This window comes from Tauraco erythrolophus, chromosome 7, assembly GCF_009769465.1.
Source record: "Tauraco erythrolophus isolate bTauEry1 chromosome 7, bTauEry1.pri, whole genome shotgun sequence".
NCBI lineage: Eukaryota > Metazoa > Chordata > Aves > Musophagiformes > Musophagidae > Tauraco > Tauraco erythrolophus.
The window spans coordinates 37936981-37953640 of NC_141471.1; the positions used below are offsets into that span (position 1 = coordinate 37936981).

At 49.0% G+C, this 16660-nt stretch overlaps 3 protein-coding genes across 4 annotated transcripts; all 3 read right to left on the reverse strand.

Annotated features, from left to right (window-relative positions):
• Positions 1-460: 460 nt before the first annotated feature.
• HOXA5 (homeobox A5) lies at positions 461-2260 on the reverse strand. The gene is made up of 2 exons (XM_009981703.2): positions 1699-2260; positions 461-711 (listed from the first exon to the last, which is right to left on the reverse strand). Exons 1-2 carry the CDS (start codon positions 2258-2260, stop codon positions 461-463), a joined length of 813 nt encoding a protein of 270 aa, XP_009980005.2.
• A 2102-nt stretch (positions 2261-4362) lies between these two features.
• Positions 4363-6390, reverse strand: HOXA6 (homeobox A6). Its single transcript, XM_009992075.2, has 2 exons — positions 5955-6390; positions 4363-4622 (listed from the first exon to the last, which is right to left on the reverse strand). Exons 1-2 carry the CDS (start codon positions 6388-6390, stop codon positions 4363-4365), a joined length of 696 nt encoding a protein of 231 aa, XP_009990377.2.
• A 7114-nt stretch (positions 6391-13504) lies between these two features.
• On the reverse strand, positions 13505-15284 carry HOXA7 (homeobox A7). 2 transcript variants are annotated; one of them, XM_086614795.1, is made up of 2 exons: positions 14909-15284; positions 13505-13788 (listed from the first exon to the last, which is right to left on the reverse strand). In XM_086614795.1, the coding sequence occupies exons 1-2, from the start codon at positions 15282-15284 to the stop codon at positions 13505-13507; spliced, it is 660 nt and encodes a 219-aa protein (XP_086470921.1). The 2 variants fall into 2 exon arrangements, with proteins under 2 accessions (XP_086470921.1, XP_086470920.1); XM_086614794.1 differs by having other exon boundaries at positions 14903-15284.
• Between the last annotated feature and the right edge of the window lie 1376 nt (positions 15285-16660).

The following is a 16660-nucleotide window of genomic DNA, read 5'->3' on the forward strand; positions in this document are numbered from 1 at the left end:
TTTAACAGCTTGGAGCTATACAGACATTAACACTTGACCACACATGCACAGTTAAGTAGGTTGAGTGCAACACATAACATTTGTACTAAACCGGGGGAGGATTTCTTTCTCTCTCTCCTTTTTTTTTTTAATGTTCTTTTTTTTTTTGTTCTTTTTGTTTAGTTTTGTTTTAACAGTTACTTCAAGTAACACAGCTCGCTTCATATAAATAAGTTAAAACATCTATTATTTTTTTCAAGACAAAGCCATTCAAGACAAAGAAATGTACGATAAAAGCAGATCTACTTATACACGCGAGAGGATGGTAATAAACAGGCTCATGATTAAAAGATGAATAAGGGCGACAAGAACAGGGTTTCTTCACAGAAGTAGCACACGGAAGTTTTAGAAAGTCAACTTAGTACTGACATGAGACGCAGGGTCAGCTAATACTGCTCAGTACTTTTAACTGATCAACCGCTTAGGGACGGAATGCCCCTCCTGCAGCTGCCATGCTCATACTTTTCAGCTTATTATCCTTTTTCCATTTCATTCTCCTGTTTTGGAACCAGATCTTTATTTGTCTCTCTGAGAGGCAAAGAGCATGTGCTATTTCAATCCTTCTTCTGCGGGTCAGGTATCTATTGAAGTGAAATTCCTTTTCCAGCTCCAAGGTCTGATAGCGGGTGTAAGCAGTCCGAGCCCTTTTCCCTTCCGGTCCCCCTATGTTGTCTGGAAGAGAGAAGTACATGATTTAGATTATCAGCAGTCACTCGGAGCCTTCGTCTCTTATTGCAGCTACCAGAGACCAGGACCGTTATTCTCAGTCCTGCTTGGTTTTGTTTCTGGTTTGGATAAAGGCTCAACAAGTTCTCCTCCAGCCTCTTTTAGGAAAAGCTTGGGGGATGGGGATTTGGTGGTCTCGGTAAGTTTTCGCTTGAATTTGGGGTTCGATTTTTTAAAATAGATTTTTCTTTTTTCCTGAAGGCTAATCCCCCCTCACGCCTCCCCCACATAAGCTGGTTTGGAGGATGCCTCTGCTGCTAGCTGGGTTTTTAGGGCTGGGAGAGCAAAGCTGAAGCTGAATCGTGCATCCCTTTCCCATGGCTGAGCTGGGGAGGGCTCTGGGAAGCAGCTAGCCCCCGGCTGCTCCCCCAGCAGCGAGGGAAGGGCAGGGCAGGTACCCGGGGCTGAAAGTTGCTCCGCTTCCCCGCGCCCCTCAAGCCCTCTCCCCGGCGTTTGGGGGCGACTCTCCCCCCTCCCCCACGGCTTCCCAGCAGTGAAAACTGCCCTCCTCGCCCTCTCCTATTCTCTTTTTAATACGGCTCGGCAAAATAAATGGGGTCAGCCGCGCCGTTCCCACTGGAGGATCCCCCTTCCAGAGGAGAGCCGGGAGCAGCCTCTGCTACCGATTCCCCTTCGGGAAGGCTCTTTCTGCTCCCCCGCTGCCCGCCGGGGCCGGCGCTGGGAGCCGAGCGGGCTGCGTTTTTTGGGGCCGGACTTTTCTTTTTTTTTTTTTCTTTCTTTTGGGGGACGGATTCGCCCAGAGAAGGGAGCGTGCTTCCCCTGCGAGCAGAGTTGTGCTGTGCGCGGCGGCTGCCCGCCTCACGCCCTCCTCTCCCCCCCTCTTCCCGACCTTGCTCGGCGCAGCCACCCGGTTTACATTAAATCCTCCTTTTCCTCCAGAGAAATAAAGAAAGAACAGGGTATTTGCTTTACCATGACTTATGTGCAGTTTTCGCATCCAGGGGTAGATCTGGGGCTGTGAAGGCTGGGCTGTGCTTTGGTCGGTCGGGGCACTTGCCTGCTCGCTGCTTGCTGGAGTGTCTTCCTCAGTCCCAGACGAGGTGCCAACCCCGTCTCTGCTGATGTGCGTGTTGCTGCTGGAATTGGACGAAGTGCTGGTGGAGTTGGCGAGGGAGTTTTTCACCCCGTGGTGACTCTCGCTGACGGGCGAACCGGCCACGGCGGTGCAGGGCAGAGGGTCAGGGGGAGGCGAGTGGGAAGACGTCGCGGGCTGGTTGTACCTGGGCTCTGTCGAGGCAGAGGTGGTGTTGGCCGGGTAACTGCGGGGTCTCTCATTGGCACCAAAGTGGGTGGAAGCAGAGCGCCCGACGCTGAGGTCCATGCCATTGTAGCCGTATCCGTACCTGCCGGAGTGCATGCTGGCGGAGTCCCTGTATTGCTCGTTCACCGAACTGTGATCTCCATAATTATGTAACTGGTAGTCCGGGCCATTTGGATAGCGACCGCAAAATGAGTTTACAAAATAAGAGCTCATTTGTTTTTTGATATGTGTGCTTGATTTGTGGCTCTTGGTCGTTTTGTGCGTCTATAGCACCCTTGCACAATTTATGATGAATTATGGAAATGACTGGGACATGTACTTGGTTCCCTCCTACGTAGGCACCCAAATATGGGGTACGGCTTCACATCACGTGCTTTTGTTGTCCAGTCGTAAATCCTGCCTGATGACCTCTAGAGGTAAACTCGTGCACTGGTGGGGGAGCTGGGAGGGCGCAGGCGGCCCGGGGCGCGCCGCCGCCGCGCGCCGCCGCCCGCCCGTCCGCCGGCCTCCAGCGCCACCCGCTGGCGGCGCGGGGGATGGCGGCGGCCCCCACGGGGTCGGCCCGGGGTGACGGCCCCCGACGGCGGCGCGGAGAGGCGCGGAGAGGCGCGGAGCGGAGCGGGGCACGCCGCCGCCGCCGCCCGCGGCACCGGGAGCGGGCGGCGAGGCGGAGGGGCCGGCGGGGCTTGCTCCCCCGCCCCGGCCGCCGGAGACCCTCGCGCCCGGCAAGCGCTCCGCTTTGTGCTTGTTGTCTCCGCAGCGCGAGGCTTATCTACACCGGCTAGCAAACCCTGTACGATCCGTCCTCGGATGCTGGCAGCATAACGTCCCTTCCAAATGTGTATATATATACATATAGATAGTTCCCCCCCTTCTTTTTTTTTTTTTTTTTCCCATGCCGGAGGTTTCGAGGGGCGCCCGGGTCCTGCCGATATGAAATGGCAGGTACCTATGAAAGATAAATATCGTGCAGCGTTTTTCCAACTCGGGGTCAAATTCCAGGCGGCTTTACGGCCGCCGTTATTTTTACGCCTCTCGGAAAAGAAAAAAAAAAAAAAGCATTAAATGCGGCGGTAGCCATTTTGCATTAGTATTTCTCAGATTTGGCTTTTAAAATATTTAGAGCGGTAGCCCAAATTGCGCTGCCTTCCAAACAAAAGAGCCTTGATGCGTATACAAGTATATTTGTACACAGCTTCACACGCACACTCACGTACACACAATAGAACACAGAGAGATACAACGTATATATTAATCAATATTTTCGCTGCGCTTATTTTACTTACACAGAACTCGAAGTGGAAGCATTTTATGGCAGCCACTTTTCTTTAGAGTATCTATCTATTTATTTTTTCCAGTGCTAAGAAATGCGAATGTGAATTAAGATACCACAAAAGCGGGGTAGATCCACGAGCTATTATAACACACACTTTTCTTTTAATAAAACAAAGGGGGGGGGATAAAAGAAAGAAAGACCGACCCAAGCCCATGGAGCCCCAAGAAACGCAGTCCATAATTCAAAGCTCTTTCAGTGTAGACCTGAGCTCACCGAAACCTCGGTGTGAGCTCAACGGGAACCACAGAAATTCGCCCGCTTGGAAGCCTCTTCCCTCATTTCCCCTGAAGTTTAACGCCGAGTTTTTACTTTAATGCTAATAGTGCAGATTAGGCAGTTTAGCGGCATTTAGAAAATCTCCCTGCAATTCATGTTGGCTTTAACTGGAAGTTTATACTCAGGGTTTTATATAATGATTTTTTTTTTAAGGCTTTTTCTTCTTTTTGCTATTTAAATATCTTATACATGCGTAAAACTTTTTTTCCTCCCTTGCAGACCGTAAGCTCCCAAACATAACATAACGAGATGGCCCTATGTAGTGGGAGTTATCAAAGACATAAACTCAAGATTTTCTAAAATCTCTCGTATTTCTACAATACGAGCATTGCTAATTAAAAAAAAAAAAAATCACTCGCTTATCTCTTCTCTCACAGGCACGCCAGGGACACTCACTCACACACAGATGCTCACCTCAAATATTTAAAAATCTGGGCAATTTCTCTAATACTTTAAGCAAATCCATCTACGCTTTGGAAATGTGGTTATATACATACATGGATATAGGTTGAAAGCTGGGACTTCCACGTATATTAAAGAAAGTCACAGATGATCGCAATGTATAGCTTTTAACCAAGCCTGTTGGGAATTAATAGACTGTGACAAACCTATAGGATTTTAGTAGCAGAAGGAACACAAGGTAAATAATAATAGTAATAGTAAGCGCTAAGGAAAGGCCTGGTAGCGTTTATTAAACGTGGTTCTACTCCCCTGACTTTTCCTCTGTTTCTTCGCTGCTGGGCTGTGTGGAATTTATGAATTTGTTTTCCTTTTTCCATTTCATCCGCCTGTTTTGAAACCATATTTTAATCTGGCGTTCAGTAAGGCAGAGAGCGTTTGCAATCTCAATACGTCGTCTTCGGGTTAAGTATCTGTTAAAATGAAATTCCTTCTCTAACTCTAGCGTTTGGTATCTGGTGTAAGTTTGCCTCCCTCGTCTCCCATGAGTTCCATATACTGTACCTGTAGAAGTAAAGACAAAACGATCGCATTGGACAGGGCCCAGTGATTTCAGACCAGAAAGAGCCGTTACTGTATTCTGCCTCCTTTTGCAGGCACAATCACGGGGGGGGGTGTGTGTGCTGATTTCCTGGAGGTTTTGGGTTTTTTTTTTTGTCCCTCTTTTCCTTTTCTCCTGCCTGCCCAGCTGCAAATGCGGGTGTGCAGCGTGCTTACGGTGATGGAGTAACTGGGACACAAAGAAGCTTTAAGGTGGATCTAGGGAAAGTGAAATAGGTATCACCCTTGTGAATCGCTGCGCAGCGTCTAGCCTCTGCGTGTTGAGAGCCTGTGCGCGCACACGCACGCACACACACACAGACACACGTGTGCGAGCCGGAGAATTGTACGCATGTGTGTGTGTGCGTGTGTGTGTACACGCACATGCGGGTGTGTTTACACAAACACACCCTATTGCCATGGCTGTGACTACAGAGGGGTCTGTAATTTAAGTATAATTATAGACATCAGCTAAAGATCATAGAAGAGCCTTTGCCATTTGCTCCGGAATTCATTGCCCTCGAATGCAAAGCAGCATCAGAATGCTTTTGCTAAAAGTTTAACTTTCAAAAAAAAAAAGAAATGCGACCCACAGTCCAGCGAACTTAAACTCGGGAGGAGGGGAGTCATTAGCAAACACTGGAAGTAAATGTCTTAATACGGGATTATTAAAAATAAGTGTAATCGCAATACAACCCTCCCCCCACAGCATCACTCCTAGACAGAATAGTTCAATTATGTGAAGTTCACTTGTAAGTCAGAGAAAATCCGCGATGCCATGGAAGTGCGCCCACGGCCCTAGAAACGTGCTCTCAATATCCAATACTTACAGGCTAATGAGCTGGGGGAGGGGGGCGAGGAGGAATGTGCCACAAATGCATTGGATCCTCAATACAGAGGGCATATTCCCTACATCGCTCTCTGACAATGAAACACCGGAGCAGAAGCTTTTGGGTGGGTTTCAGAGAGTGGTAAAACTGTTCTGCCTCTCTCTCTCTCTCTCTCTTTCCGCCCCCCCCCCCCCTCACTTCCTAAGGATTCGCCGGTAACTTTCACAAACGGACCCACAAGCTGCGCTTTCGGCCACCATTCCCAGGGTGCCAACGTGCCAGATCTAAAATAACCTGGGAAGGTTTCATGTTACACGCTGCCCTACAGGAACCGTGCCTCTCCAGCAGCCTGGACTCAGTATCTAAGTATCAAAAAAAAAAAAAAAAAAATTGGGGAAAGAAACTTTTCCTTCCTCTTTCTCCACTCCCCGCCCCCCCCCCTCCAACTTGCATCGAAATGCCTTACCAGCGCAGGAGTTCATCCGCTGCATCCAGGGGTAAACAGGGCTCGTGTACTTCCGGTCGGTGCCTTCGTCATTTACAATTTTGGCTTGGACGCCGCTGGATTTGTACTGTTGATCGGGAGAAAAGTGCAGGTAGTCCCCGGTCCCCCTCTGTTTGGCACTGCCGGAGGGAGAGGCGCTACTAATTTCCTTGTCCGAATAGAAACAGGAGGCTCCGTACTCGTAGGAAGCCCGATTGCAAGCAATGACGGTGTTGGACTGTTGGTAGAAACAAGGTGAGGTGTAAGTCTTGTCCTGCAGGCTGCTTGCCCCGTACGAAGCCGGAAAATGCCTGAGAGCATCATAGCCCGCCGGGTAAAGGGGGATCTGCCCGAGGAAAGAGTCCTGGCCCCCGGGCAGGCTCCCCGGGAAAGTGGGATTCACGAAATAGGAACTCATTTGCTCTCCCCCTCTCCCGGACCGTGATTTGTTGTGTATTAGTACATCTGGCGATAACTATTAGGAGTCATCGAAGTGGTTTGTTTCTGGATGGCCGAGCGCCAAAAGCGACAGCAGAAAATAGGAGCAGCTGACGGCGGGGCGGCCAATGGGAGCGCGCGCGGCGCCCGCTCCCCCGGGGCCGCCGCCACCGCGCCGCCAACTTACCGGCGGCCCCGGCCCCGCCGCGCCGCCCCGCGCAGCCCCCGCGCAGCGCTGCGCAGCCCCGCGGGGTGCGGCCGCGCCCCCGGGGCGGCACCGCCCCTCTGGAGAAAAAATATTCCAATAATAATAGGAATAATAATAATAATAGTAATAGAAATAATTCCCGGCGGGAGCAGGCAGCGCGGGCAGCGTGACAGGGGCGGACGGAGACACCCCCCACCCCCCCCACCGCCCCCGGCGGCTGGAGGTGTGTGTAGGGGAGCGCCCTTAAAAGTTAGCGGCCTCAGGCCGGGCGCGTCGCCCCCGAGGGAGCCGCGCAGCCCCGCGGGCAGGGTGGGCTCTCCGGCGAAGGAAGACGGCGGTGGATGCTGCGGAGGGAAAGTTTGGAGCGCAGGGAGCACGTGAAAGGGGGAGCGGAGCTCAGTGCGGGTTGGGGGTGGCGGCCTCCCTCCGTTTTCCCACCGCGCTGCCACAATCGCAACCAGGTTTTGGGTGATTTTTTTGTTTCGGAAATAGCCTCTCCGCTGAGGCTTCCCTTCGGAGCTCGTGCAGCCGGCCCCAGCGCCGAACCCAGCTCTTGCGAGAGAGGCTACCGCGTCCTGCGTGGAAGAGCTCTCGTATCTTAATGAACACACCCATAATTAATGCGGAGGTTGTGGCTGGGTCAGGAAACGGTGGCCTTCTGGGGAGGGGGATTTTTCTTTTACACCAAGCGCCCGAGAAGGCCCCGGGAAGGGCTGGGCGGGCTCCCGGCGCCCCCCGAGCAGCCCAGATAAAGTCCCACGTGTCTCTTCTCCCCGAGTCCCCCCCGCCAGCGTCAAGCAGAGGGAAACAAACATTCAAATTCAAAAACGAGCCAGTAGGACTATTCCTAATTAAAACAGCCCCTCTAATGAGTCAGCAGAAGCCAATCGGTTTCGTTGTTGCTGCGAATAATTTGATTAAACGCGGATGTGTGTCTTTAAGAGGGGAAAAAAAGAAACACACGAAACAAACATTTCCACCTTCATTTTTCAACATGGCAGTTACTCCATAGCGGAAACATAAGTCTTGGCCCAGGGCAGGGACAGTAACAGTATAATCAGTAACAGTTTCATCAGTAACAGCGCTGATGAAATTCGCTGAGATGCTTTTAATTCAGCCGTAGCTCTGCAGTTCCTGGATATAACATGAGGTTGTTCATTCCAAGCTATGTTTACTCATAATCCGTGCCCATTACCATAGATTGAATAGCCTGGTTTTAAACGCGGTCTGACGGAAAGTGACATTAGTAGGAGCCCCGATTCCTAAAGTAGCTTTCAAAGGAGTGTTTTGTTGTTGTTGGAAGACTATTTGTCTCATTTCCGGGGGCAGATTACGATACCTATAAAACAGTAGTGAGTTAAAACATCTCTCCACAATAGTTTGTATTGTTCACAGTCTCAGCTGGACTTTCACATTCAGATGTTGATTGCCTCCAATTTTTTTTTTCGACTTCCTTAACCTCTTCAGCCCGGCTAATCCACAAACACACCTGGTCGAATTACTACTCACTAGAAGCATGTTTTGGGAGGTCATTTCAGAAATGTGTATTTCCTGAAAGCCAGCTTTCTCCAGAAAAAAGTTTTTTCACTCACTGCGATTAGAGTTAAAAAAAGAGGAAATACCTGCAAACAAGCACACAGCACGCTAAACACAGAGAGGATTTAAAAGAGCAGATTTTCGCCACCACAGGTCAGAACGAAAACGCACCGTGAAAAATGAATACTCGGGACACGCGAAACACACCGGCCCTACTTTAAAAAGTTGTGCCCAGACGGTCTTTTGTTTGAATCATCACACAGAAATCAAACCAAAAAAAAAAAAAAATCTCGCCAGGCTTAGTTATATTTACATTTTATAGCATCAGTTACATAATGGTTTCTTTTTTTTCCTCTTTATTTTTTTCCTTTTTGTTTCTTTCCTCTTTTTCAAGTTATTGTTCGCATCCAATTCAAACTGTCGAAAGCCCAGCCGCAGGCAGCAAAAACATTTCTTCGTTGACCCCATAATATTAAAAGGAATAAAATGTGCACGTTTGCCTGGCTGGGTCGTGTTAGAGTAGTTACAGTGACAGCTAAACAATCCGCACTGCAATCTCCGCTTCAGTCACATTCAGGCGTCCTCTCCGCTCCTCCCCCTACCCCCAGAAAACCCCGAATTACGATAATCTGTTACCCCCCGGCTCTGCCGGGGAAATGCCTTGCCGAGACACATTTCCCAGCAGTTTCCCTCCACCATTTCCCCCCAGGAAAAGCAGAAAGCCGCTGCGTTTTGCCACCGCAACAAAGTCACACTTTGCTATACCCGTGTATTCCATCCGCCTTTTATTTGTTTTCGGAATGCCCCGCAACCCCGGCACCTCCTGCACCAAACACTTCGCCTTCCTCCTCCCGCCGAACACCCGGCCAGCAACCCCCGCCACCCTCGGACACAGGTGCGGGGGCAGTTACCCTCTTAAGGTTCAAAGCCTCCTTCTCCTCGTACATAAAACCACTTACAAATCCTTCCCGTGCTCGGCAGCGTCACCAAAACCAACCTTGAACTAATAGCTCCTAATCCAAACAGTTTGGGCAAGACGAACCGTTGTTTAGACTGGCGGGGTATCGGGAGCCTGGCCAGGGGGACGCGGGCGGGTCCTCCCCAGCCAGCTCCCACTGTGATATTTTACATTGACACACCGAGGTACAAGCAGAGGGGAAGGGGAGGGGGCAGAGCCGGCCCTGCTGGAATATCTTGCCCGGGGGCGAGCTCCGATACTCCCGTAAAAAAAAAAAAAAAAAAAAAGAGGTAGGCTGGATTTCTTTTATTAGTTTTCTTCTTTTTTTTTTTTCTCTTTTATTTGGGTTTCCCACCGAGCACTCCCAGCGCAGCCCTTCGCAGGGGCTGCGGGGGCCGCTCCGCTCGGCGCCCGCCTCCGCCGCTCCGCCACGCCGTGGCAGCACTGAGCGCCCCTGGCCCCGCAATAAATAATGCGGCGCTCGCTGCAGCTCCAGTCCGGCGGATACCGCAATGCCATGCAAATCCAAGGCTTTATCAGCCCGGCAGCACCAGCAGCGCCGGGGCCAGCACTCAAAGCACTCCGAGCCCCTCGTTCGCCATGAGGAGGCGGGAGCGGAGCCGGGCGGCGGCGGCCGCGGCGGGGAGGGGGGGCGGGTATCTCGGGGGCGCCGTCCCCGGGGCCCCGCTCTCCCCAGCCGGCACACACCGCGGGGCACCGGCCCGCCAGCCGCCGCTCCCCCGCCCGAGCGCCGCACCGTAACAGTCACAACAAGGAGAGAAAGGTGTGGGGGGGGGGAAAAGCAAAAAAAAAAGCTCCGTCTCCGGCGCCGAAATCGGTGCAGCCGCTGCAAAGCCGGCTCCGCGCAGCCCAGGCGGGCAAGATACCCACGCCGGAAAGCGCCAGGAACGCTGTTCCGACGGACCCACGACACGGGGATTTTTTGCAGGCAGCGCTTGATCTGATACAGAAAATCAAAGACACATTCGCGCTGTTTCCCCCCCGTCTAGAAATAATCTCTCCGCTGGACATGCCAGGGGAGCCAGGAGACATTGTGCTGACTGCTGTTTGGTTTTGGGGTTGTTGTTTTCTTTTTTTTTTTTCCCTGAAATAGTAAAGATTAAATTGCATCTAAATTTCAGTTGCCGCAAATGAACTTTAAGTTAATCCTGCGAAATAAAAAAAAAATAATGTTTGGGGGTTTCATTTTTTTTTTCCTCGTGCTGGGAAAAAAAAAAATCCCCTCGAATTTATGCTGTAAACCTGAATTCTTATAAAATAACCTGATTGTCACAACAACCCCCTGGCAAATGCAAACAGAAATAAACTTCGTGGGAAAAAAAAAAATCCACGTCTTCTTGCTAGATAATAGAAAGTAGACATTTTATTTAATTATATTTTTGCATGCACTGGTTAAGTTGAAATCAACTGAGCTGCAGCCACCTCTATTTTTGGCTGGTAAGATTTCCATTTGGTTTAATTGCACATGTCTAATATTTAAACGTATTAAACCATGTTTCCCTGCTCACGGTAGTGTCATATACATTTCTCACCTTTTAGGTTCTGGCTCACAGGAGCCCCTGCGACTTTGACAGCTGTCGCTTTGGCTGCACAGGAGACGAATCGCCCTCCTTTTGGTGCCAGAAGAAGCAGGAAATTAGCCAGGTTGCAAGTTGAAAATCTGCCACGCCAGTGCTTTGAATCCAATATGCCACACCTTCCAGCGGGGGAACTGGAAATTGCCATCCCGGATCTGTGTTCTAGGCGGCTGCTTATGCCGAACCTCCGCACACTTTGTTCACTATTGCCTTACAAAGAACAAATGAAATGGGGATTGAAAGCCAGAGAGATCCGAAGCAGGACAGAGCTCAGCAAAAGAATGCGGCTCTATTCTCGCAAGGGAAATTATAAAAAAGTTCATGTTCACGGTTACCATCCACATGACCGACAGCGACCAATGGAAAAACCGAACAACTCATAAAGTTGTATTGCAAAGTTGTAAATTTTCATAAACAACAACGGATTTATGGCCTTTTCCTCATCACTAAGAAGAGGCAGGTCTTAGAGAGGCGCCATCTTACCACAGAGGCAGCCCTGGAGTTTTTTTAAAAGACCTGGAGTTTGTACTAATTTTATTAAAATTACAATTAGTACGTTGACCAGGAACAGAGTGTAGTAGAAAAAGGGAACTTCTGTGCAAATGATGCTCTTGTTCAACCTATATTTACCCGGTCGAATAAAGGGACTTTTCGAGCGAGATTCTTTTTTTTTTTCTTTTTTTTTTTTCCTCTTTTTTTCCTTTTTTTTTTTTTATAAAAAAAAAAAAATTTAAAATATTAGATCTCCTTGACATTACACCGTACCTGGCAGAAATGGCACCTTTCCTAAAACCGGGCGATTTTTTCTCCTTTTAAACACCACCCTGATGCCCCCCGCACCCCAAAAACCGCACGCACAAACCGCACACGTATGCCACCAGATCATTTACACTTGGAAGTTTCGCATCGCACTTTCTGTTCAGTACCAAATATTATTTCACTGCACGCGATTTCGGCTTGATCGCCGGACGCTTGGACTGGGGTTATGATTTTAAGAGGACACAAGAATACGGTGGAAGGAAGCCCTCCCCTAAAGAAGGTTTTCCGCTTTATTAATCAACTGCGTTAGGGAAAAAAAAAAATCACGAAGTCGAGATAGAGAAATTGACTGACTCATCAATTCGTCACCTTGGATTTTTTTTTTCTCCTTCTGATTACGGGGGGGGAAAAAAGAAAGTATGGTCTAATTTCTTTATTTGTGTATGTAAATTATTTTTTATGCTTCCTTCTAATTGTTTCCCTAATAAAGAAACACAATTCATTGTCAACAAGCATATTTATTATTCTGTGTAACATAAAACACATTTATCGTGGGAGATACTTGAACACGGTATCACTTCCAAAGAGAGTTCACAGACGGGTTTTTTTTTTCCACTTCCAATACTTACACGGCATATCCAAATGTTCACAACGAACACATCGAAACACATTGTAACATACAATTTTTGAATAAACTTTAGCCAAATCTTCAAGACGGATTTATACAGAGTTCTTAACCATACATCATGCTACAAAGTTTTCAAATTAATTACATACTTCCCAATTTATGACATGATCTTACAAATGAGCTCTAAGACGAATATAAATGACAAAAAAAGCGTTCAAATATACAGTATCTGCTGTTGTAGGAAAATTCACGGTATTACGTATTAACACGTTCGGATAATCAGGACAAACAGGATTTTTTTTTTTTTAAAGGTGGTTAGATGGTCATTTAAATTCACGTTTCAAAGACCACTTTTCACTATATTAAGTAAGATCAACCTAGAATAAGAAAACGGCCTTTAGCAGAGGCAGCCGAAGGTAGAAGCCAACGGGAGATATCAAACCGCTTTGTACAATATTGGCATGTGTTCACTTCCTCACTCGGAATAGTAAAGATTCGAGAGCAAAGATATATTGCAGCATATGGTTTTCATTTATAATTGCTTTGGAATAAATATATTATTTTAAATTTAAATATATTCAGCCTTTTCGGTACCAAATTCTATACCAAAGCTATTGATGCGTGCTTTCAAACGACTACACTTACATTTCTAAAAACATTTTGCGATTCACATTAGTAATCTTATCTTCTTTTGACTACTAAAATACAGTATACTTTAGAAGATAGGTAGGCGGAGCAAGATATATAGGTAGTCTGGAAAATAGGTAGTACAAATAATTGCTGTAGATTGTAGTGGTTTGTGGAACATCTTTTTTTTTTTTTTTTTCCCTTACTTGCTGTTTAACCTTTTGTTAGTGTAGGTGTTAGTTATGATACTTTTTTAACAATAATAAAAAAAAAAAGAAAAAAGAAAAAAAGAGAAGTGCAGAGCTACTTATTCAAAATTAGGTAGTTTTTCTTGACGTGAACCTAATGCACTTTTCCCCTTACACATGATTTGGACTATTGAGTCAGGTAGTTACTTCGGAAGGTCACGGTTTACTATCTGTGCAAGCAGCAGTTCTCCCACTGAAATGTCCCCTGGACAAACCCACCCAGGTTTGGGTGAACGGAAAAACAAATGATTGTAGGATGCTCTTAGGAAATATCACCGAAAGGTTCGGCAAAGGGCAGGTTTGGGGAGCACAGAAGAGTGGAGAGAAGGCTGGAAAACCACCCCAAGAAACCTTCTCATGTTTGCAAACGCTCGCTTGCAAGATGATTATTAAAGGGAACTGATTTTTTTTTTTTTTTAATAAAAACAGTGAGTCTCTCCCTCCCTCCCCCCCCCCCCCCCTTCAAAGGGAGCTTTTCCAACTGTCACGTGCATACATTATACTAAGAGATCGCTTCCTCGACTGGGACTCCTTAGTCCTCCTCCTCTTCGTCTTCTTCCACTTTTTCGACAGAGGCTGCTGCTGACGTGGGCTCGTTGGAAGCCGGGATGCTGGAGCTCTCTTCCTTGTGCTCCTTCTTCCACTTCATCCTCCGGTTTTGGAACCAGATTTTGATCTGCCTCTCCGTCAGGCAGAGGGCATGGGCGATCTCTATCCTCCGCCGCCGTGTCAGATAACGATTGAAGTGGAATTCCTTCTCCAGCTCCAGGGTCTGGTAGCGGGTGTAGGTCTGGCGCCCTCGCTTCCTATCTGGACCTGAAAGCAAGGACACACGGCCAGGAGTTAGGCAAGAAGAAGAAGAAGAAGAAGAAGAAGAAGAAGAAGAAGAAGAAGAAGAAGAAGAAGAAAGGTGGAAAGTTTCCTCTTTGTAGTGTGTTTTTTTTTTTCCTTACTATTATTATTATTAAAAAAAACCCAAACAAACAAAAAGCAGCCGAGCAAGAGTAAATGATCCCCTTCTCTCACTTCCACACACACCCCCCCCCCACATACTTTGCCCTAACAAAGACATTTCAGCCCCACGACTTGCCCTGCTCAGGCAGGGAAAAAATTAAGTTGCTCGAGACATAGAAAAAGTGGATAGAAAGCATTCAGGAGAGGAGGTGGGGGAGGAAATTGCTTTCGGGAGGAGGAACTTTCCCCTCAGGCGATATATTTCCTTAAAACCTTCCAGACTTTCAGGTTTAGCAAAGCGAAATAAAAAGCTGGAAGACTGGGCTGTACTTATTTATTTTAATGTCGGGGCTCCCTCCACACACCCCCTACCCCAGCCTGAGTCGTAAACAATACATCGCATTTAGCTCCAGAAGAGAACTCTCCTTTTTCACACACTCTCCCTCCCCAGCTTCCCCCCCCCCCCCCCCCCCCCCCGCCCCGTTTTCCTGTTTAGTACATTTCTATAGATCCTTATCTCCGTGGAAAGGGCAGGAGGGACGAGAGTGGCACGTCTCGGCAACGTGGGCTGGCGAAGCCCTCAGCAGCCCGTCCCCCGCTCCTGAACGCCCCTCTCCCCTCCGCCTTCTCCAGCGAGCGGGATTTTTTTTTTGCCCAACTTCGGCAGAGGGCAGGGGAGACACTTGCCCGTGGGGGCTCTGGGAGCCCGCAGCCAGCTCTCCACGTTTCTATAGCAAACAGCGCAAATCAACTCAATGCTAAAATTCCATAGCAAATGGAGTTAAATAAATTTACGAGGCTAGAACCCATTAATTGGGCAATAAAAAGTTTTATGATACTCATTTACATACAATGCCACGGGCTTTCTACGCAATGGCGCCTCGGCTATAATTAAAACCATAAAGGCTTGTGCTGACAGTAATTCTGGCGACACGCTTTTGCCTGGCTGCCACGGCTCCGAGCCCTCTCCGCTTGCCCCTACCTGAAGACCTCATCCAGGGGTATATCCGGAAATTAGGCTCAGCCTGGTTGTGCAGGTTGCTTTCCTCCGCTTTCTCACAGCTGGGTTTGGTTAGCTCATTGCAGAGGACGGGAATGTTCTGATCAAAAGAGGAACAATGCAGGTTGTAGGCATCAGAGCCCAGGCTGTATCCGGAAGAGAACGGGCTTTGATATATGGTACTGTTCACATTGTACAAGCCGGGCATGGAGGAGGCGAAGGCACCCGCGCCTGGTCCATAGCCGCTTCTCTGGGAGTTGCTTGCAAAGGAGCAAGAAGTAGGCTCTGCATTTTGGAAAAGAGAAGCCCCCGCCGTATATTTGCTAAAAAGCGCATTCACATAATACGAAGAGCTCATAATTTTGACCTGTGATTTGTTGTCCGGCAGGCTTCAGTGTCGGTTTTACGAGGTAGCGTGATATATGATAACATTACACCCCCAGATTTACACCAAACCCCATTTTCTTTTGGACTGAGCTGCCTCGAGCACGTGACCGGTCATATGACGCCGCCCGCCAATCCCCGCCCGCCTCACAGGTGGTGCCGGCCGCGGCCCGCCGGTGCCCGGACATGGACGGGCCGGGGGCGCCGCTGCCGCCGCCGCCGCGCCCGGCAGCGCCCTCCAGCCGCCGCCGCCGCCCCTCGCCCCCCGCCCCCCGACGGCGCCGCCGCGGGAGTCGGGGGCGCTCGGCCTCCCGGGGGCACACGCGCACCCGCTGTGGTCCGCTAGGCGGACCGGGGGGAGTGTGGAAAAAAGGAAATAAAATAAAATATAGACTTCGAAGGAGGCGGCTCGTCACCCACGCGTTGTTCTTGTGTTTTTTTGTTTGTTTTTTTTTTTTTTTTTTTCCGCAAGGAAAATAAGCGGGGGGTAACTCCGCAGCGGGGTTTATGGGGGTACCCTGGCCGCCGGGCCCCACCGCACTGCCGCCGGTCCTGGGGGCTGCCCCAGCCTTGAAAACCAAGGCGTCCCCCCGGGAGAGAGCTCCGCTGATGTAACCCCTAGGAAAAAAAAAAAATACGGTCACCCCGCCCTCCCCGCCCCCTCGAAAAAAGGCAGAGAGAGGAAAAAAATCTGCGAGGACTCAGCTTTATGAACGCCTTAAAAATGAAAATATATAACCCCCCCCCCCAACCAACCAACCAACCAACCAAAAAATAAACCAAAGCCCCCAGAGTTGAAGAAAGTGCCTACGAATTACTTCAGATCTCGGCCGCCGGTTTAGTGCCTCTTTTACCTTTCCATCCTACCTACCTTACAGTCCTACGCGTGAGGCGGCAGCGGTACGCTCAGATGACGGGGAGCGTTGCTGCTTTTCTAAACACTGGGCTCCCCAACAATGCGAATGGCTCTCCATTGAGGATGCTGCACCGTGCCCTTCCTTTAAACGGATCGTAAAAGGAGTTTCCTTCCCTCAGACAGGGAGTTCTGGTAAAGACAGCTTTTACTGCCTGCCTGTATTGCACATCATAAACTGGAAGGAGCACAATGGAATTGCCCCGGAAATTCTCCTCTCAATTATAGTTTGGTGCCCCGTGTACAAGACTTTCTCACCAGTTAAAATCGTTCTTGGCGATATTTCGCACGGACCCTAAACTTTGCGTTTTGTAAACGTGGGACACCCTCTCCCCCCGCACTCACCTCCAACACACACGCACGCACCCTTTGGGACTCTTTATGCGCGGTTATTGCAGCCCCATGAATATAGGTTACTGACAGAAGCAAGTAAATTC